Source organism: Astyanax mexicanus, unplaced genomic scaffold, assembly GCF_023375975.1.
Source record: "Astyanax mexicanus isolate ESR-SI-001 unplaced genomic scaffold, AstMex3_surface scaffold_33, whole genome shotgun sequence".
Lineage (NCBI taxonomy): Eukaryota > Metazoa > Chordata > Actinopteri > Characiformes > Acestrorhamphidae > Astyanax > Astyanax mexicanus.
The window spans coordinates 3,451,898-3,474,691 of record NW_026040043.1 but is presented as its reverse complement, the minus strand read 5'-3'; the positions used below and the strand labels follow the sequence as shown (position 1 = coordinate 3,474,691).

General features: G+C 36.5%; 1 protein-coding gene across 1 annotated transcript; it reads left to right on the top strand.

The window, feature by feature from the left end:
- The first annotated feature begins 4,707 nt into the window (after positions 1–4,707).
- LOC125789959 (NEDD8-conjugating enzyme UBE2F-like) lies at positions 4,708–22,213 on the top strand. Its single transcript, XM_049473070.1, has 10 exons — positions 4,708–4,992; positions 9,656–9,808; positions 14,175–14,204; positions 14,449–14,514; positions 16,409–16,476; positions 16,583–16,653; positions 19,109–19,166; positions 19,536–19,568; positions 20,238–20,300; positions 21,200–22,213. Exons 2-10 carry the CDS (start codon positions 9,691–9,693, stop codon positions 21,248–21,250), a joined length of 558 nt encoding a protein of 185 aa, XP_049329027.1. The 5' UTR covers positions 4,708–4,992; positions 9,656–9,690; the 3' UTR covers positions 21,251–22,213.
- The last annotated feature ends 581 nt before the right edge of the window (positions 22,214–22,794 follow it).

The following is a 22,794-nucleotide window of genomic DNA, read 5'->3' as shown; positions in this document are numbered from 1 at the left end:
TATTTCCCTCATATTTAAAAATAAGCTACTGTAAATAAGATAGACAGTCCCACTGGGGCAGGTGTTAGCAAGTCTGAGCTGGAATAAACATCATCTGGACTTCAGAACAGCACTGGAAGAACCACACTGACTGAACATCGAGCCGGTGTGGACAGTAATTTATTGTCTCGACGGACAGTTCTGGTGAAAACAGGAGAGTTGAGGTGCACATTGAATTCTGCCGTGATTTGATCAGCTGTGGTTTTATGTTTTTTGGATACAATCCAGGTTAGCACCCGAACATCCCTTTCAGACAGCTTCCTCTTACAGCGTCCACAGTTAATCCTGTTGGATGTGGTCGGTCCTTCTTGGTGGTATGCTGACATTACCCTGGATACCGTGGCTCTTAATACATCATAAAGACTTGCTGTCTTGGTCACAGATGCGCCAGCAAGACGTGCACCAACAATTTGTCCTCTTTTGAACTCTGGTATGTAACCCATAATGTTGTGTTCATTGCAATATTTTGAGCAGAACTGTGCTCTTACCCTGCTAATTGAACCTTCACACTCTGCTCTTACTGGTGCAATGTGTAATTAATGAAGATTGGCCACCAGGCTGCTTCAATTTAGCCATGAAACCTCCCACACTAAAATGATGACAGGTGTTTCAGTTTCATTGTCCAACCCCTTTCAAGAGGGGTATTTCCATATATGTGGCCTATAAGGTGATATATATACTGTATGATTAGCACATATCACATAATATATATCCACCAGATATATGTGTATAACATAAATTAGACACCCGTAATAAAAAAACTGCATATGTACATATATTATAAATATCTACAAGATTCATTTTTATATTGTATGTTGCATTCCCATATGTTAAACTTACTGTATAAGTAAAGAACAACAGCTGTTTTCAAATTAAGTAAACTAGAAGTCGACAAAAATGAAAATGTATTTTTATTTAGATACCAGCGATATGAACAAACCTGCAAGAAAAATGGTAACATTATATACATAATGGTGCTTAAATGCTTAATAGTAAAGTACTCTCATATTACAGGCTGGCAGGGCTTGTAAAACATTGTGTAGCCCTATACTGCCACCTGCTGTTTAGATCATGTAGTCTATAATGGGCTAAGACCTGAGCCATTCTAGAGTTGATTGATATACATATACAGCTCTGGAAAGAATGTGAGAAATTATGACCACTTAAAAATTATGAATTTCTATGCACCAGGAGTAAAGGCATAAAGTTATCCAAAAGCAGTGTGTAAGACTGGTGGAGGAGAACATGATGCCAAGATGCATATACTCTGTAATTAAAAACCAGGGTTATTCCACCAAATATTGATTTCTGAACTCTTAAAACCTTATGAATATGAACATGTTTTTTTTTTATTATTATTTAAGGTCTGAAAGCTCTGCATCTTTTTTTTTATTTCAGTCATTTCTCATTTTCTGTAAATAAATGCTCTAAATGACAATATTTTTATTTGGAATTTGGGAGAAATGTTGTCTGTAGTTTATAGAATAAAACAACAATGTTCATTTGACAAACATATACCTATAAAAAGCAAAATCAGAAAAACTGAAACTGAAGTGCTCTCTTAATTTTTAAGAGATGTGAGGTGAGTAGTGTTTCCGCACCTTCAAAAGACTCTTGGAAACTGGAGAAAACTGCTACAGGAAGACGTCTGGCTGACCCACATGGAAACAGCTGTAGCCTTTAGCTTGGATTAACATGATTGGACTGAGTCTCAGTTTCAGCAGAGAAGAGAAGATAGATAGATACATAGATAGATAGATAGATAGATAGATAGATAGATAGATAGATAGATAGATAGATAGATAGATAGATAGATAGATAGATAGATAGATAGATAGATTGATAGATGAACCAATTTTTGTTCTTTATTTGTTATGCCTATATTATACTGTACCAGTCTCTTTTTATGTTTATTTTAGATTGTAAATTTTATATTGAAGCTATACAGAAACACATGCTAAATTATTCTGTAAACTAAAAGTGTAAAAAACAAACCAGAATATGTTTTATAGTTCTTTAGATTCTTCTAAGTATCAGATTTCTCTTTGAGGACAGATCTGCACACTCTTGGTGAGATTTTAATCTCAGTATCTTCATGAGGGAGAGTCACCTGGAATAGTTTTCTCAGCATCTTGAAGGAAGCTCCAGCTCATCCCAATTAAATCACCTCAAATCACCATCTCAGTTCATCAGCTTTAGATCAGGGGATTGTACTGTTAATAATTCCACATAATTACTACATAATTCCATATGTGTCCCTTAACCGTTTTTGTGTCTTTACTATTAATCTGCAATGTAGAAAATAAATTAAATAAAAAATAAGAAAAAAAAAACTGAATGAGAAGGCGTGTGTCCACCTCATTTTATTGTTTTCTAATTGCTATATAATTCTAATAGTTTAGCAAGAAGCAAAAAGGCAGTTTTCAGACTGGGACGCTTGAAATACACATTCTGACTGTGGTAATGTGGTCCTTTAAGTCCTGAAAAGACCCTTGTCAATTTATTTAGCCCAAAAACGAGTTAAATAACAGGAATTTACTGCCCTCTAGAGGAAAAAACCGCTAAATACAGTTTGGCGCCAACATTTTTCTTAATCAGAGGTGCCCAGTCATTTCTGCAGAAAGTCAGAGTGACTGCAGGTTTTTATTCCAGCCAATCAGCAGTTCTTAATCAGCTGTTTAAAGACTGAGCAGCTGATTAAACCAGTGGAATCGGATTCTGCTGGTTGTTCTGAAGAAAGACCTACAAGATAACTATATATATATATATATATATGTTACTGTTTCTATCCTTTGTTCTGTTAAACTGTTAAAATGTAATCAAAACTTGGTGTAATCATATTGGGAACCCATATGAACATCATTATTTGTTGTTTAATGAAAATATATACCAATATAATAAAAATATCATATTTAAATGAAATAAAAGTTTTTTATTGTTAAGTTATTTAATGATAAAGTCTTTATACATCCACATAGGTCCACATAGGTCTAATATATTCAGGTGAATAGCAACAACAGCAGTGGAAGCATAAACTGGGCAATAAGCAGCCTTTGACTGGATTTATGTAAAACAGAAAATATAAAACATTATCAGAGTGTGATTATCTAACGACTCCAGCAAATCTGAATAAAACAGCCTAAATAAAGGCAGAGGCAGAAAGTAACATAGACACAGAGGCTTCCTGAAACACCGGCATCCACCCACTTCACCGTCCACAAACCTGAGTGACCGTGTGCAGTGGGAGAACAAAAACACCAGCAGCTCAGTTTACCCACAATTCCCTGTGTCCATGAACCCCTTAAATAAAATCTAAAATAAATCTATCCAATATAACCATATAAGAACACTGCTAATTGTTTTCTAATTACATGTTTATGACACCAATTGAGACCAGCCAAGATTAAAAATAAGGTTTCATGCTCCACAAACGATTAACAATGTCTATTCACATCTGAACAAATCTGTGCTGTAATAACTTTCTGTAAGGAGGTTTTAGTCCTGCTCTGCTCAGTTCTATAGATGTTCTCCACATCAGGCCTCCACACTGTCACAGAGCTGCAGTGAGTGGGCTGAGGAAGAGGACTAGACCATGCAAAAATGCCTGCGATGCCAGAGAGAGGAAAAAAAAAGATAAAGAAGAACAAAGAACTACAAAGAAACTCATCTTCGGGTGAATAGAGGGGGATCTGGAATGGGTTTCAAGAGAACATATCAGTCAGTGAGGTTAAATGTCTGCACTATACACTTTAATAAACTGTGTACTGCTCAGTTTACTGTATATTTTTCTATTTTCCCCTGTCTGTGGGAATTATGAAATATAATAAGATATTATATGGTGGGTGAATTACTCAAACTACGTCCAGTAGTCTGTTGCTGTGTGCTTTCACTAGGTAACTGTGTAACTTATGTTATTTTGACTGTAACGTAATGTCATTAATAAGTTTTTAAAATGCAAAAAGGGTCTTCCTGTGTCTAAAGCAATGTGAACATAAATCTATACGCTTTGATGATTGGCCTGTATGACCTTTTTTCAAATTTAACGATATTTCTGAAATTCCATATCCTTAAAAATCTGAAAAAACCTTGACTACAAAAATCTACAATCATTTAAATAATACAAAATGTAAATTAAAAACCCCATTTTAAATTAATACTCAAATTAAAATAATAACCAATTTTAAAATAATACCTAATTTAAATTTATACCCAATTATAAATAATACCCAATTATAAATAATACCGGAATTAAAATAATAACAAATGAAATTACAGTAATACCCAAATTATAATATTACCCAGTTTTATATATTATTTCAAAATTAAAAATAATAAATATAAATACAATTAAACCTAAATAAAAATGATTAAATAATTGCTAAATTAAAAACATAAAAAACAATACTTAAATTAAAAATAAATAAATAAATAAATAAATAATAATAATGATAATAATAATAATACCTTGAAAATACACAAATAGAAAATATATTAAAATAATAAAATAAAATAATAAAATAACACCTAAATATATACAAATAATACGTTACCCAAATTAAAAATAATAAAAATAATTCTTAAATTAAAATAATAAAAATAATACTCAATTTATAATAATTGTGCTGTGTGTGTGTGTGTGTGTGTGTGTGTGAGAGGCGGAACCTTCGCTGTGTCGGCGGTGTGTGTGTGTGTACCCGGTCCGCTGCAGGCCGCCGGGTGTGTGTGAGTGTTGGGTTAGTAAAGTTAGCGCTGGGTGAATCTCCGCTGTTTATCCGGTAAAATAATCCGGATCTGCGGGTTTAATAACCGGTAAAATTAGCGTTGTTATTACGGAACACCGCGGGGATTAGCGGAGCTGCGGGGAGGCCCGGGCATGCTGTAGAGGTCCGGCCGCTGGAGCGCAGCGCTAACCGGCGGCTCGCTAACCGACCGACCCGGTAACCAGCAGCGGAGGTGAGTTAGCTACTGAGCTAAAGCTAAGCTAATGCTATGCTAATGCTAAGCTAAGCTAATACGCGCCAGTCAGCTTATTTAAACTGTTTTAAGCGCGGTTTGAGTTTACCTGTGTGTGAGGACAGTCTGAGACACAGTGGCTCAGAATAAGCCAGTTATTTGAGTTTAAACTGAACCGGTTTAGTGAAGACAGTAGTAGCCGGTACAACTGAGAAGCTTCAGAAGCTAATGTTAAAGCTAATAGCAGCAGTAGGCTGTGAGACAGCGCAGATTACAGCAGTATATTTTCTGATAAAGTAAATTATTATAGAGTTTATATAAAGTTTAGACACTGTAGCTGCTCTATTTTACTGTAAAATTATTATATTAACTCTCTTTATCCTCCTGAAGTGAGTGTTGATTCACTGCTGGCCTGTTTAACTGTACAAATACAGTAAATAGTTGTTGTTTTTGTTGTGTATTTATAGTTTTTGAGTTCTGTAAAACCCAATTTCTGATTTTATCCACAATTTACAGACACCAACCCAAACCACAGCCTGTACACAACCTGCTAAATATAGTACAAGTCTGGATGAAACAAGCATTTCACCTAAAAGCTCTGTAAACTCTTGCCAGCATTATATTTTTGCGTCCAAAATCTACACAGATTAATCTATAATAAACCTATTTTACTACACAACAGTTAAATGCAGATGGAATAAACTATAAACCCAATTAACTTGGCTTGTTAGAGTTCAGTGTCTAGAAGGTCTGTCATATTATTCATACAGTATCTCGCACAACTGAATTCACTGCTTAGATTTGTGTAAATATTGTATCATATATTTTAACGGGACACACTAAAGATATGACACTTTAAAAGTACTCAGTGTACAGCTACAGTATAACAGTGTAAATTTGCTGTGTCCTCAAAATAACTCAACACTGGCAACAAAAGTAAATAGGTTTGTAATTAATGGCTATTTAATAATCAATTAATATGTCAATGACTTTTTCTGGTTAAACTATTATTAATCAGATAAAAAAGTCTCCATCTAGTTCTAATGAGTGGGTTGGGTAATTGGCCGTCTAAATTGGGGAGAAAATGGGAAAAATTAAAAATAAAATTCTAAAAAAAAAAAAAAAAGTCTCATCTGGATTTAAGTCAGTAAATGATGTGGGGTCAATGCTGCAGTTGGTCTGCAGGTTTAGGTTCAGCAACAGTATGTGCTAAAAGAATGAGGTCAGCTGACTCTACCTGAATATACTGAATATAGACCAGGTTATTCCATCAATGGGTTTGTTCTTCCCTGATGACACGGGAAGACATATTCCAGCATAACAATGTCAGGATTCATGGTACTGAAATTGTGAAAGAGTTTAGTGGATCAGGGAGCATGAGATCATCATTTTCAGATGTGGATTGAGAGAGTTCACAATCCAGACATCACAGTCCAGACCCTAACCTCATTGAGAATCTTTGGGATGTGCTGGAGAAGTGCTGCTTTGTGCAGTGGTCAGACTCTACCATCATCAATGCTGCTGCAAGATCTTGGTGAAAAAGTTAATGCAGCACTGGATTGAAATAAATCTTTTGACATTGCAGAAGCTTATTGAAACAATGCCACAGAGAATGTGTGCTGCAATCAAAGCTAAAGGCTGTCCAACCAAATATTGGAGTGTATTTTAAAAGTAATTTTAGAATATTAGGAAAGATTTTAGTGAAATATTTTTTTTTAATTAAACAATGTTAGGAATGATTTGTACTCTGAGTGTAGCTAGCCAACTGCCGCCACATTGAAGGTGGAATGGACAATTAGCTAAATATGGTGAGAATGAGACTGTCTTGTTCAACGATATGTTTAATGCTGTTAAACATGGTGGCGTTAAACATAGCGATGCTGCCAAACATAAGCCCCTCCTCCTCTTGCAGTGTTACTAGCAAGGTCACTGGCTGTATGTTGAAAAGCAGGACATTACCTGTAAACAAGCACTGCTCTAAGCGATAGAAAAAAAACATTCAGGCATATTTCAACCAGCATTCAATCTTCTCATAAACAACTCATAACTGGTTTCACCAGTCACAAATTCTTTGTCCTGAAAGTGTCCCAAAAGACCTATAACTTTGTAGCGTGTGCAGTTTTTACTGTCTCTGTGACTGTGTTGGTCTGGAGCCCTGATTTGGGAAAAAGATATTAACACACATAAGACTTACACATATTACCTAGCTTTCTCTGATAATCATCAGTATAACAGTCTTAGCAACACAGTTGGTGACAGATGTTCAAATATATACAGATTTATTAAATAAGTTTGACACAGTGTAAGGTACAGTTTGTGTGTTTAAATTCTGTACAAAACTAAAAAAAAAAAAAAAATGGAGATACTTGTTTTTCATTGGACAGAAACAATATATATGTGAAGTTAGGGAGAAATATTGGAAAATATTATACTAAAAAGAGATTAAACCCTGATTACCCTGAGGTAGACTGATATAGAAATATGGATTAGGCTGCTTCAGAGTGTGTTTAATAAGTTGTATGTAGTAAAATGTATGAGTAGTCAGATTGACCTGTATATAGGTTTAAAGGGGAATGGTTGGTTTGCTTTTGTTTAAATGCATGATAAATTTTGGTGTGCTGTTAGAGCAGTCCGGTGAGTTTTTCATGGCCAATGGCTGAGAGTTGACAGCCTTGTATTTCTATGCAATGTTGGAGTATATAAAAAACAAACAAAAAAAAACTATGTACCACTACTCATCAAAATTTTAAGAGCAGTTTAAAAATTGAAAAAAAATTGCATTTTGCACTATTGGATTTTAAAAAGGTTTTAAGTAGAGCTTCACAATCCTAAAAGAAGAAATGGGTGCATGAGACGTGAAATTTCGAGCAGACAATTTATTAAAAACTGAAATAGACTGTTTATTAGCTAATAACTTTAAGACTAAAGCTCAAATGATACCCAGAAAAAAAGGGTCAGAACAGGACTCTGTAATGAATATCTCCACCATTCTTGTTGATCACAGTCGTTAAGGCATGCTTGATTGCTTGAGTGGGAAAGATGCTCCTAATATTGAAGATCAAGAAGTATTGCGATCAACTTCCTTTGCCATCCATCCTGAGAATTTCTCAATAGGATTTAGATCAGGAGAACATGCAGGATAGTCCACAGGAGTGATGAGGGCCTATAGTAAAGCGGGATACCTGTTGCAACATCTTCACATAGCCAGTTGTTGTTTGTATGTGGAACAAGACACACAAGAATGCAGAAAGTTGAATTTAAGTATAGCGATATCTTTAAAAGAGGTTTTCACAATCCCTACTTGTTAAAGGTCTCCTTTCAATAAAATGCACTTTTTCTTGTTTTTTTGTGAAATACAGTAGGTCTCTCTGAGTTGTATATTATGCTGCACATGAAACTCTTCCTAAACCTCCACTGTCTGCAGCAACTAGTAAAAGAAAATATTCAGAAATACGAGTCGATCAAGAAAAGCACCCGTGTCTGTCAACCCGTTAGTTAGGGACAGCAGAGTCGACACTGTCAGTTTCAGGAAGACACTGTCAGTAAGTCACTGCTTACAGCTCTGTTTACACCAGCTAGGTAGATTTAGCTATCTTGTGTAAGTAACTATAGGTTTAAATCGGATCTCCGGTTGATTCCGTGTTTTACCAGGGACTTTAAATATACACTATGGGAGCACGGTTTGACAAGGCAGCACAACTCAACAGAACACCGGTCAAAGCTAGCGTCGTTTGCGTCAGATTTTATGATATAGAGCGAACTCTGGGCCATCGCCGTGGTGAAACTGCCCAAGCACCAAATCACCAAGCCTTGTGGACGAGCTACACTATGGCATTAAAAACATTTATTTCGCAGAGAGTCTGACGTTAAGCAAAGTTTAAGGGTTAACTTTACCTAGCATTCAGTGCTGTATCTTTACAACTAAGGCTGTATCTCTGAAAACATTTTGTCCATTTTGTTAGAGACGATATGTTTGCATTAGGGGTGGACGATATGGCTCTAAAATAATATCACGATATTTCAGGGTATTTTTGCGATAACGCTATACTTGGCGATATAGGAAAACTAAAATAATTCATTAATTTCAGGAATATAGTATAAGAGTATAACAGTATAATCATAATGTGGCAAAATTAATAATATAACATAAAATAATATAATGCAGTGAATAATACTGCAGAATATTTAGTGCATGCATATAAACTGCAAACTAAAACAATTTTTGAAATAAATACACCTAAAGCTTCACAGTAAATAATAGGCTACTTTTTAGACAGAACATCTCTATTATCACGATATGGATTTTTAATATCATGATATTTCTGTGTCATGATATATTGTATACGATATAATACTGCCCACCCCTAGTTTGCATGCATAAATATTTATGAGCAAGAGCTGCAATCCTGTCTTTCTTCAGAGAACAGTAATTCAGTGATCTAAAGCAGGGCTATACAGAAACACCAGACCAACATTTTTTTTAACTTGCTACCATATTAAAACGTATTATACGAATTAAGACTTTCTAATGGCCCTGATACCTTTATTGCTAAATTCCAGGTTAATGTTGACTGATATTGATCCGTAGTAGAATGTAGGTGTTACTGTTTACACGGTTCCATTCTCTCTCTCTCTCTTTATCTCTCTCTCTGTGTGTGTACAGGTGGGTGTGAGAGCACGCATGCGTGGTGGTGAGCTATGCTGACGTTGGCGAGTAAGCTGAAGAGGGAGGAGGGCGTGAGGGCGGGCGGAAGCCCCACCAGCTCCCACGATGCCTCACACCGAGTGTCCATCAGAGACCGGCTGCTCATTAAAGGTACGCTGTGTGGAGATGATCAGCTGATCTACAGCACCCTGTGGGCTCTTCAGCTGTGAAGTGTGGGCTGTGAAAATCATTAAAATCAGGCCAGAACTGGATTAATGTGAGGGTTTTCCAAAAACAGGGTTTTTCCAAATGTTTACAGTGTAAAAGAACCTTGAATAGAAAAAGGTAAAGACCTGGCCTGTGCCACAACCATGAACTGGAACTGTAGTACACTTAATATACACAATGACAGGCAAAAGTCAAGGAAGAGCATTAGCTAAATTGATCACGGTTTGAAAATGCCCACATCTAAATACATTGTGAGGAGTTATCTTGTGAGTAAGGGTGAACACTGGCCAGTGTGCTCGTGGTAAGGTAAGGTGAGGTGAATTATGGGAGTTAGACTGAGGCCTGATAATGACTGCAGAATAATGGAATGTTCTATTTCTGAAGTTAAAGTGTAGGGAGAGCTGGGCAACATGGTGATATTTTTCCCGTATCCGGGTCTTTTTTTCTTACTGTAACTACAATATGAGTATTGAGGATATCGTCAGTGCTTTAAGAGTACTGACCAAGAGCGTAAAAACAATACTGTTAAATAAAAAAAAAAACAAAAAAAAACACTGAATGTCAAGAACATACTAATAAATAAATACCTACAGCCTGAGTTTACCAGTATTCTATTAAAACCGGTATGCATTTTTCACGAACCGCTACAACTGGAAAAAAAAAACGGAATTGTGGCGGATTTTAATACTGTAGTGCCTCTAATTGCTTCAAGAATAATATATTGTAATTTGATATAAAACGTGTCTTCTTTGTGCAGTAGAGCTTTTGAGAAAGATCTCATTTAAATACTTAAACATTGAGTACAGTTGTGGTCAAAAGTTTACATACACTTGTAAAAAAACATAATGTTATGGCTGTCTTGAGTTTTCAATAAGTTCTACAACTCTTATTTTTCTGTGATAGAGTGATCGGAACACATACATGTTTGTCACAAAAAACAGTCATAAAATTTGGTTCTTTCATAAATTTATTATGGGTCTGCTGAAAATGTCACCAAATCTGCTGGGTCAAAAATATACATACAGCAACAAAATTTGTCAATTTTGGTGATGTAGCGAGTTGTGTCAATCAAATTAGCTTCATGTCATGGCCTCTTCACTTCTTGTAAGTGATTCTGATTGACTACAGCTGTTGACTTCTCATGAGCCCATTTAAATAGGGCTCATTTGACCCAGTGATTAGACTCAGCTACAAAAGCTACAATGGGAAAGTCAAAGGAACTCAGTGTGGATCTGAAAAAGCGAATTATTGACTTGAACAAGTCAGGGAAGTCACTTGGAGCCATTTCAAAGCAGCTACAGGTCCCAAGAGCAACTGTGCAGACAATTATACGCAAGTATAAAGTGCATGGAACAGTTGTGTCACTGCCACGATCAGGAAGAAAAAGCAAGCTATCACATGCTGCCGAGAGGAGATTGGTCAGGATGGTCAAGAGTCAACCAAGAATCACCAAGAAGCAGGTCTGCAAGGATTTGGAAGCTGATGGAACACAGGTGTCAGTCTCCACAGTCAAGCGTGTTTTACATCGCCATGGACTGAGAGGCTGCCGTGCAAGAAAGAAGCCCTTGCTCCAGAAAAGGCACCTTAAGACTCGGCTGAAGTTTGCTGCTGATCACATGGACAAAGATAAAACCTTCTGGAGGAAAGTTCTCTGGTCAGACGAAACAAAAATTGAGCTGTTTGGCCACAACACCCAGCAATATGTTTGGAGGAGAAAAGGTGAGGCCTTTAATCCCAGGAACACCATGCCTACTGTCAAGCATGGTGGTGGTAGTATTATGCTCTGGGGATGTTTTGCTGCCAGTGGAACTGGTTCTTTGCAGAAAGTAAATGGGATAATGAAGAAGGAGGATTACCTCCAAATTCTGCAGGAAAACTTAAAACCATCAGCCCGAAGGTTGGGTCTTGGGCGCAGTTGGGTGTTCCAACAAGACAATGACCCAAAACACACATCAAAAGTGGTAAAGGAATGGCTAAACCAGGCTAGAATTAAGGTTTTAGAATGGCCTTCCCAAAGTCCTGACTTAAACCCCATTGAGAACATGTGGACAGTGCTAAAGAAACGGGTTCATGCAAGAAAACCATCACATTTAGCTGAACTGCACCAATTCTGTCAAGAAGAGTGGTCAAACATTCGACCTGAAGCTTGCCAGGAGCTTGTGGATGGCTACCAAAAGCGCCTAGTTGCCGTGAAAATGGCCAAGGGACATGTAACCAAATACTAATGTTGCTGTATGTATATTTTTGACCCAGCAGATTTGGTGACATTTTCAGCAGACCCATAATAAATTTATGAAAGAACCAAATTTTATGACTGTTTTTTGTGACAAACATGTATGTGTTCCGATCACTCTATCACAGAAAAATAAGAGTTGTAGAACTTATTGAAAACTCAAGACAGCCATAACATTATGTTTTTTTACAAGTGTATGTAAACTTTTGACCACAACTGTATTTTAGGTCCATTTATAGTGTTTGGGGAATTTAAAATATGAGTTTTAAAAAGGAAGCTGTATCTCTTTTTAAGGTCTATTGTTTACATTCTTCAGCAGTTTTTCTGATAATGAAGTCTGATAATTCTTCATATATTGTGTTTATATATTGTTGAACAAAGTAAACCCAATAGGTAATCAAAGCCTTCATTTAAAGCCTTAATGCTTTATATTATATTAACTCCTAACAGTAAAATTAGTAACTAACCTATATAACCCAGTGGATCAACACCAGTAGATGACATGACTCTCCAAACCATCACTGATCATCAGTAAATGTTATATTTCATTTGGAAATCAAGGGAGCAGAGTCTGGAGGAAGAGTGGAGAGACACACAGTCTAAGCTGCTCGAGGTCTAGTGTGAAGTTTCCACCAATCAGTCATGGTTTGGAGAGACATGTCATCTGCTGGTGTTGATCCACTGTGTTTTATTATCAAGCCTGAAGTCAGTGCAGTTTTGTTTTCCCACAAAATCTTACAGCACTTCATGCTTCCCTCTGCTGACAACTTTTATGGAGATGCAGATTTTATTTTCCAGCAGGACTTGGCACACTGCCAAAAAAATCCAATTGGTTCTATATGTAATATTCTAATTTTCTGAGATACCGTTTTGTGGGTTTTCATTGACTGTAAGCCATAATCATCAGAAATTTAATTAAAATTAAAAAAGATCACTCCGTGTGTAATACATCTTTATAATATATGAGTTTCACATTTTGAGCACAGTTTGTAGATGATAGTGGATTTTGTTTCAGCAGTAGTTCTTCTTTTTCTTAAAAATGCCATCAGAATTTTACAATAATATTTAAAAAAAATTTTTTTTGTTAAAAATTGTATGATCTAAACAGCTGTAAAACATCATTAGAGCATTAGTAAAGAGTACAACGTGCTGTGCTGTAACTGTATATGTGTGTAAGTCATGCTGGACGCTGGTGTATAGAGAAGAGAGTGTGTGTGTCATATGGTGTGGGCTAGAATAGGAAGCTCTATTAATAACTCTAGAGAGGAGTGATGGCATTACAGGGTCTTAGGGGGGCAAAACACTGAAACCCAGCTGAGGCTACAGGTTCTTACAACTGAGAAACACAGAAGCTCACAACAGTACATGAGCTTCTACTGTACTGTGCTATTTAAAAATAGCAAAAAAATATTTATTAACTTAAATTCTGAGTTATTAAAAGATTTATCTAAAAAAAAAAACCACAGTAAGAAGTTGTTTGAATGGTTTTGGTTTTCTCTAATGTAAATGATACACGTACACTACCACACCAAAAGACATTGTACAGGAACTAGTACACTGTACCTGGTGAACCCGGGGCACTATCAGCTAGCTTTTTAGCTTTTTCCACGTAGCTTGTTTTAACATGGTTAACATGTTGATATTCTCACCTCTGAACAGCAAAAGAGCTAGCGCTGTGGTTAGCAGCTAATGCTAATGCTGCTGCACCCAGCCTTAGTGCTGGAGAAATTTCACTGAAAAATCACCCTTATTACTCTGTACTTCAGCAGAGTGGCTTTACTGCTCCTTAATACCTGACTGATAGAATTCATACATAAGTAGCACTGGATTATAAAGTGCACTGTCAATTTTTGGGAAAATTAAATGATTTTAGGTGTGCCTATAGTGTAACAAAATACGGTTATTCAACATTTTAAACCCAACATTTTTTTTTGAGTCTGATCTTCTGATCTCTTACAGCCTGAGAACAGTGTAAGGCTATTCAACTACAAGAATACTAATTGTGATTGGATTAAAAATAATAATAAAATAATAGAAATGTGTTTATTTCTTATCTTTTTTTTTATCTCTTTACAGAGGTTGCAGAGCTTGAGGCCAACCTTCCTAGTGAGTAAACCCACTCTCACACTGTCTGCTCATATTCACAAATTCTTACACCTGTCTCTCCTTAGCCTGATCCCAGAGCTACAGTAGCATGGTGGCTACAGCTAAAGCATAAGATGCCAACTATTCGATTATGTGAATAGTGTTAGCTGCAGCCCTAATTTAGATTCAGATACAAAAACCGAAATCACTTGACTGAGAGACTGGCATAATCAATTGTAAATTTAAGTATGTTTTCTTGTTTTAGACACCTGTAAGGTCACGTTTGTCGATGTCAACAAGCTCCATCACTTTCAGCTCGCCATTACTCCAGGTAAGTAACTGGGCTTTTAACCTGTTGATAATTAGATCTACTTACTACTTAACTTATTTTATAATTATACATCTTTATATTTCCTATTATTATTTTATCCATGTTTTTATCCATCTTTCTTTTCTTTTATCTGTGAATTTTTATTTTAATGTGACCAGACAGTAGTCTATATATATATATATATATATATATATATATATATATATATATATATATATATATATATATATATATATATATATATATATATATATATATATATATCTTTATATTAGTGGTGTCAATCTATTAAAAAAAAATCTGATTAATCACAACAAAATTCTGTGATTAACTGCGATTAATCGCATTTGTTTTTCCTCAGACGTAAATTATTATAGTGGATATTTAAATGTACATAAAGAATGAATGTAAGAGATGTAAAATGCAATTATATGTATATTAGTGGTGTCAATTAAAATAATAGAATATACTTGTATGTTTTTAGGGGAGATAAAAAATCAATGCAGGGTGCTGGAATAAAGAGTGCATGATAAATTAGACTGTAAAATTGTTTGTGAGGATTTCTGAATTCGAACTTAATTTGAATATTTAAAAAAAATATCAGAGATGAGGAGCAGTGCGTGCGTGCCTGCGTGCGCGTGAGAGAGAGAGAGAGAGAGAGAGAGAGAGAGAGAGAGAGAGAGAGAGCTCTAATCGGGTTGGAGCTGGAAGTCTGAACCGGAGTGTTACTGCTGGACACTGTATGAGCGCGCCGTTCAGTCATTCAGACAGAAAATAGATCAGTACGTTGGGCGGGGGCGGGGCAGATTACGGCGGAAGTAGGAGTCAAACTTGGTAACGCGTTACTGATTACAAATTAACAGCGTGCTTTAACGCTTTAGAGTTGACAGCCCTAATATATATATATATATATATATATACATACATATTGCTAGTGTTAACTTGTGTGACTATATGTCTGTATTCACACACAAATGTGGCCCAAATCTGATCTTTAACATCATATCTTGTCTGTATAAACAGCAAAAAAAAAAAAAAAACCTACATTGAATCTGACATTATCATTTTTGATTTGGGCCACTTCAATATGTGGTATTGAAATCTGATGCATCTGATACATAATTTCTGAACAGCCAGAGCAGAATTCATGCCATTTTTTCAAGGCAAAGTGTAGAAAAAAAGGCAGTGAGTTGTAGAAAATCAACAGGTGTCTGGATTAGTGTTACGAGAAATCCAATTCATACAGCGAGTGTCAGTGGCCTGTCTTCCCAATAACCCACTATGGCATAGTGTTGCCCTCAGGCAACAAACCACATTTTGGCTATTACACCTTCCATTCCTTACCATTACTGTACTTATTTATCTTTAATATAATGTTACATGACCCATCTACGTCTATAATAGTGAGGCGTACAAGTGGGTCATAAATAAAATTATGGATATGTATAAGAACATGTAAATAAGTATGTTTGGCTGGTTATATTGTTACTTTATCCTCACATTATTGTTGGTCATGGAGACATGTTTTTGATGCTTCCTTGCTCTAAAACACCTGATTTAAATTATTAGCTTATCAAGAGTAAAAATCGAAATTTAAGTCAGCCATATAAACAAACAATTTATCCTATAATTTATGCCATAGAGGGTTAATAAATCTCTTATAACACAGAATAGATAGAATTTGAAGACACTTTTCTCTGTTGAACTACACTGGCTCTTTTTTACCTGCATTACTGCTGTAAGTCTGAGTGTTAAACAGAAGTAGCTGCAGTGGTGATGGAGGATTGTAAACGGAACCTGTGCAGCTTTACCTGTATCAGGCTTTTTATAGTGCAGCTGAATTATCCATTATAGTTCAGATTTAAATATCCTCTCCTTCATTAATTCCCTGCAGATGAAGGATATTACCAGAGTGGAAAGTTCCAGTTTGAGATTGAAGTTCCTGAAGCCTACAACATGGTGGTGAGTGAGATATAGTGGTGCTTTTATATGGATGTTTAGGTATGTTCAGTTCAGTACTGATTGTAACAGCATATCTCTGCCTCTGTCTCTGTGTTTCTGTCTGCAGCCTCCTAAAGTTAAGTGCTTGACAAGAATTTGGCATCCAAACATCGCAGAGACGGGGGAAATCTGCCTAAGGTATGAATTACATAATGTTTATGGATCTTTATTATACAGTATCTCACAAAATAGAATACATCTCTCACCTTGTAAATATTGTATTATATCTTTTCATGAGACAACACTGAAGATATGACTAAATCATACAGTGTAAAGTATTCAAAAGCTCGTATAACAGTGTACATTTGCTGTGCCCCCAAAATAACTCAACACACTGCTAAGTTAATCGGTACGATCCTTTAATTCAATACTGATACCTTTTTTTGATACCTTTTTCTGAATTGCAACAAAAAAAAAAAAAAATACAAAAAGCGACAGTTATATTTATTTAACAGCCTACATAAGTAATCTCATTCTCACACTGTCACCATGAGAGACTCCATCTTTCTGATTCTTGTTGGAACAAACAGTGAGCATTTTTGTGGCACTTTATTAAGAACAAAAATAACAGCATTACTTTAACTGCTTAAACTACAATTAATTTTCCCTAAGCATATTTCTGGATGCATATCAACAGAGTTCTTTTTAAGAAATATCAGCATTAGATTGGCAAAATTAAATTATATTTATATTGGTAGTGTCACTGATTTAAAACCATGATTTTTCTTATTAAATACTTGTATTACACTTTATTATTGTGAGGGGACAGTAACAATAGTGTAGTGTGGTAGACTAGATGGTTTTTAACTGTATTATAATATCTGAGTGGAGAGGTAGAGAAAGGAAAAAAAGGAAAGAGGAGAAGACTTCAGAAGATTTCAGTGCAACAGCAGTGTGAAGACAATGTGAATGATCTGAATTTCTGCATGCGCTCCCTGTACACACCTGGGTGCAGCCACGGTTGTTTTTACCGCGATGCACGTTTGTTGAATTTCTGCGCATTTCATGTAAAGTATCGCAAACTGGCACAAAAATTACAGACTTTTGGTTCTCTGTAGTACCGAGACATTTTGGTCGGTGCCTTTTTGGTATTTGTCACATCTTACTTGTAGGTCAGGGTAGTTGTGCCGAAAAAGGTTGTGGGTTGTAGGAAAAAGAAATGATGGCAACTGCAGTAGCACATCCAGTGCAAGTGATTTTATTGGTGAAGGTGCACAAAAAGTGGAAAAATACCAAAAAAGAAACAAAAAAAAACAAAAAAAAACAAAATCTATTTATAAAATTTACATGAGGAATCAACTTTTTCCTCAAATGTGTAACGCTGGTTCGTATATTAACCAACCATGGCATACCTCAACCACACCTTTACCATCCCTTAACCAACATGAAATGAGGCCTTAAGTAGACCACCACTGGTCTACCCAACCCAGCCGAAACCAACATATTTTCCATTGCAGGGGGATACAATTATAAACAAAACAAACAATAAATCAAACAGACAATGAAAAAAAATAATCCAATGAAATAAACATGAAAATAAGAAAAGGAAAGAATAATTTAAAATATTTTGAAACCTCAAAGAACCCCCTCTAAATGGTATGGCCCACAATGGGCCCAGTGAGCATGCCCCAATTTTGCTCAGGCCCTATATATGTGAAATGTCCAAAGCTAGCAAAATCATAACTTTTAAAGGGGGAATTAATGTTAACTGGAAAAATAGCTGAATAATATGTATGCACTAAGTATGGACAGAACAGGGCTGAAAACTAGTTTGTTTGTTCTGTCACAGTATTGAATTCTGATACCCAGCCCTACTACTGGCTGTGGGAACCATGAATGCCAACATGTACTGTTACTTACTGAAGCAGAGCATGATCCCCTCCCTTCAGAGAACTGTGTTGCAGGTACCTCCGAGATGACAACTGCCTTGCTAAAGAAACTGTAAAGGGTTAAAGGTGATTGATTAGTGAAGTATGTCTCCAGACCTAAACCTTATTGAGCACCTGGGGGGGTATCCTCAAATGGAAGGTGGAGGAGTACAAGGTCTCTACCATCCACCACCTCCGTGATATCGTCATGGAGAAGTGGAAGAGGATTCCAGTGGCAACCAGTGAAGCTCTAGTAAATGCTCCATGCTCAAGAGAGAGTGGAATATAGTGATGGAATATAATGTTGGCCACATAAAATACATTCACACTTCGGGCACAATTAGGCCATTTTCACTTAGGGGTGTACTCATTTTTGTTGCCAGTTGATTAGACATTAATGGCTGTGTGTTGAGTTATTTTGAGGGCACCAGAAATGTACACTGTTATACAAGCTGTACACTGACGACTTTACACTGTATCAACGTGTCGTATCTTCATTGTTGTCTCGTTGAAAGATAGAGAGTAAAAAATTTATTAAAATGTGAGTTGTGAATTCACTTTGGTGAGATACTGTAACACATATAGATACATTATTTCTAAAATATTATAATAATAAATGAGTTATTGCTATAATTATTGCAGTGAGTTTTCAGGTGTATCTTTTCAGCAATATCTGCATTTAATAGAATACAAAATGACACAAATGGATAAAATCTTTCTTTCAGCTTATTGAGAGAGCATTCAATCGATGGCACAGGGTGGGCACCAACACGCACGCTAAAGGTAAAACCTGTTCACTTTCAAAGCGCTCAGTGCCTTGTATTAAATGTCAGTGTAGAGCTACTTTGAGTTTGTTAATGGTGTAAAAATAGTGATTTCTTTGTATGGGCATTAGCATTGTTAATCTGTTGGGAGCATCATGTAAAAGCGCTGTATTTGGAATTTCTCCTTTAAGAAAGTATAGACATACGGTGCTTGTAGTATTTTAGTGTAAAAACAATGAACAGTATATAATAATCATGTATATATATAATTCTGACCATTGCTCAAGTAAGTGGCATCTGCTATTAGAAGATCAGTGTTAGTACTTGTTGCACACACTTGTGATATTAACATGATGCTAAATGTGTATGTGTGTTTGTGCTTTTTCAGGATGTGGTTTGGGGGTTGAATTCTTTATTCACTGTAAGTAATAGATCTATCTATATCTGCTCTGTGTGTCTGTATGTGTTTCTCTGCTTCAGATATCTCTCGGTCAGGTTTTGTATGCTGAGCTCTTACTGCATGCTGCAATATTCAGAGCACTGATCCTTTCAGAGCACTCAGAGTTCAGTAAGCTACAGGCAGGGCTAGTCCTGAAACTGTTCAGATACTGCAAGTTACATTTTAATTCTATTTCTAGCCTTATATAGAAAATATGCAGCAGCACAGCAGTTTATCACACAGAAATCAAAATCAAAATGAATGAAACATGAATGTAACTTTACTTACTAGGGCTGCAACGATTAGTCGATATAATCGACAATTTCATTACTGCATTACAAGTGCTGGGGACAGAAGCCCAATGGGAGATATTTGTATCTCCAAAAGTGCCCAAACACAACAGATTACATAATTACTCACTAAATATCAGTACTTTTCATGTTTAAACAACATACAGACATTTAAATGTCTTTTAAATCTCATGTTCAGCTGTTTCTATTGTTTTTAGAGATTGAGGACGTGGCAGAAATAATCATTGACTAATCGAAAAAATAATCATTAGATTAGTCGACTACCAAAATATCATTAGTTGAAGCCCTACTACTCACAGGTTTACCTCAGTAGTGCTGTACGTTTTGCTTGTTTTCACAGGATCTTCTGAACTTCGATGACCCGCTGAATATAGATGCTGCGGAGCATCATTTACGGGACAAGGTAAAAAAAAAAAAAAAATGAATGAATCCCATGTGAGCTGTTTTTTTTTTGTGAAAAATGTTCTCCGGTGTCTCCGATTTCTGTATAGCCCTGCTTTATTTCACTGAATTAGAGGTCTCTGAGGAAAGACAGGATTTGGCTCTTGCTCATGAATATTCATACATGCAAATATATCACCTCTGATTGGCTAACAGCACTGCAGCAGAGAATGCTTACCTGCCTTCCCCCCACAGTCAGTTTTGCATCTCTAAATTTCGAAGGACAAAATATTTTCAGAGATACAGCCTTAGTTATATTAGTTATATAGCATTGAGTGCTTGGTGAAGTTAATCCTTACTTAACGTCAGATTCTCAGCGCCATTCTCCCAGCGGCATTGATAACGTTTCTTTCAGCTACTAAACTTTCACTTCAGACTTGGTGATTGGTGACACGATTGGGGCCCGCTTTGATCAGAGTTCTGTCGAGTTGTGCTACCTTGTCAAAAAGGTCTCGGTAAAACACGGATCACCCGGAGATCCGATTTAAACCTATAGTTACATACACAAGATTGCTAATGTTAACTAGCTTGTGTAAACAGAAGCTGTAAGCTCTTTAGCTCTTCAGCTCTGCCTTTGAACACTTTTATGTGCATCATGCATTAACGACTCAGAGAGACCTACTGTATTTTTACAAAGAACAAGAAAAAGTGGATTTTAGCGGAAGGAGACCTTTAATCCAGCAAGATACCTATCGAGCCATCTGCTACTTTCATCCACGCTTCATTTTCCTCCAAACTGGGGAGATTTGTAAAATTGTCTCAGGGTTTTTTCTGGTACTTTTTCTCATTCCTGTGTACTGTAGGTGTGTATACTGTATGTATGTGTTTGTAACCTAGGTTTCTCGTCTTTCTCTTTTTCAGGACGATTTCAGGAGTAAAGTGCAGGACTTCATTAAGAACTATGCAAGATGATGCCTCGGTCAGCTGCGCTAGCCGCTCACGCACGCCCGCGACTTCGCAGCCGAGCGCCCGCCCGAGCGACCACCCGCGAGCCCTGAGCGCCACAGAGACAAAATCCCGAAACATTTCCAAACGTGAAGAGAGCCAGACACGTCCTGTGGCTTTAATCGACGCTCTCGCGTGAAGGTTTGGGAGCGGGGTTGGTGGGCTCGTCTTTGATCTTTGATCTTCTTCTTCTTTTGTTTGTTTTTTTGTTCTTTTCTCGCTCAGGGCCGTTTTGCAGAAGCCCCGACAGCTGGTTCTGCTTTATCCAGCTGGCTTTGACAAAAAAGAAAAAAATGCGTAACGCATTGAAAAATGAATTGATAAAGGAATAATGAAAAATGTATTCACAGCAACGATAAGACACACGCTCTCTGATGTCACCTCACGTGCTAGTGCCTCTGTGACCTGACGCTGACTGCTACAGCCTGCAAGCTCCCACCTTCATGTGCTACTGCGTACCTGGTGTCCCTCCAACACCAGCACTTCACACGCGAGGACTGAATGCTCACAATGCTCACGATGATCACGATGCTCGCTTAGCCCGCGCCTGTTCTGCAGGACATGATCATTATTTACTTTTGCTGGAATTTGTCCCGATCGCGAGACTGTTGTACCGATTCCGGAGACGGCGCTTCGACTTCCTCGCACTCCTGTATGCGTTTCTGTTTTCGTCTGTGTGCGTAAACACGTTCAGCTTTACGGATGTGTGCATGTTCTAGCGTATGCGAGCGAACACTGGGACACCAGCACTGTGTAAATGTGGGAGAGTGGATGAATGTCTGATTTGGTAGCATGCACTGGGCTACTGGACCACTCAGCCAAAAGCCTATGAAGCTAGTGAGAATTTATTTAAAAAAAATTTCTCCCCTTTCCTTTCCTTAGAGTATATCCATTTGTAAAGTATATTAAAGATGGGTTCTACTATGACTACTCTGCTTCTAGATCTCTTTCATTCACAGACATCATATCATCAGTACATCTGAAGAAGGATATTTAAGGCTATAAAGTTGTTAAAGATGTTTTAGATCCAAGCTTACAGCATACACTTTAAAAACTCACATTAACAAAAGTCTCTATATTATTAAATCTAGTTAAATTTATTAAAAGGGAAATATGGTTCGAATATGTGTTTTTTTTTTTCTTTGCTGTGAAAGGTAGAAAACATTTATTGTATACATACAGTTCTTCAGGCTAACTTTTTTCACAACTGTACCAAATATATCTGCCATCAATTTTTTTGGCAATTTTTAATACATATAGCTGCTCCTGTTTTTTAAGTGAGACATAAAGAGAGTCATGTAATGTTTATTTGTATCAGCAGACATACCAACCAAGCATAAATGTTTTATGCATACATGTTTTAAAACATTTTCTATATAATGATTTGGGATAGTAAATATTTGGTTCATCCCCAATTTTTCACATATTTTAAAGAGTGTACGTAGTTTAAATAGTGAGTGCACTGTTTAAAACCCAAAAAGTGCCATGCTGTCAGAAAATACAACATACTT

Coding starts and splice junctions, on each gene's coding strand:
- LOC125789959 (XM_049473070.1), top strand. CDS start 9,691: ATGCTGACGTTGGCGAGTAAGCTGAAGAGGGAGGAGGGCGTGAGGGCG. Junction 14,205..14,448: donor GCTTGAGGCCAACCTTCCTA/GTGAGTAAACCC, acceptor TTCTTGTTTTAG/ACACCTGTAAGGTCACGTTT. Junction 16,654..19,108: donor ACGGGGGAAATCTGCCTAAG/GTATGAATTACA, acceptor TCTTTCTTTCAG/CTTATTGAGAGAGCATTCAA.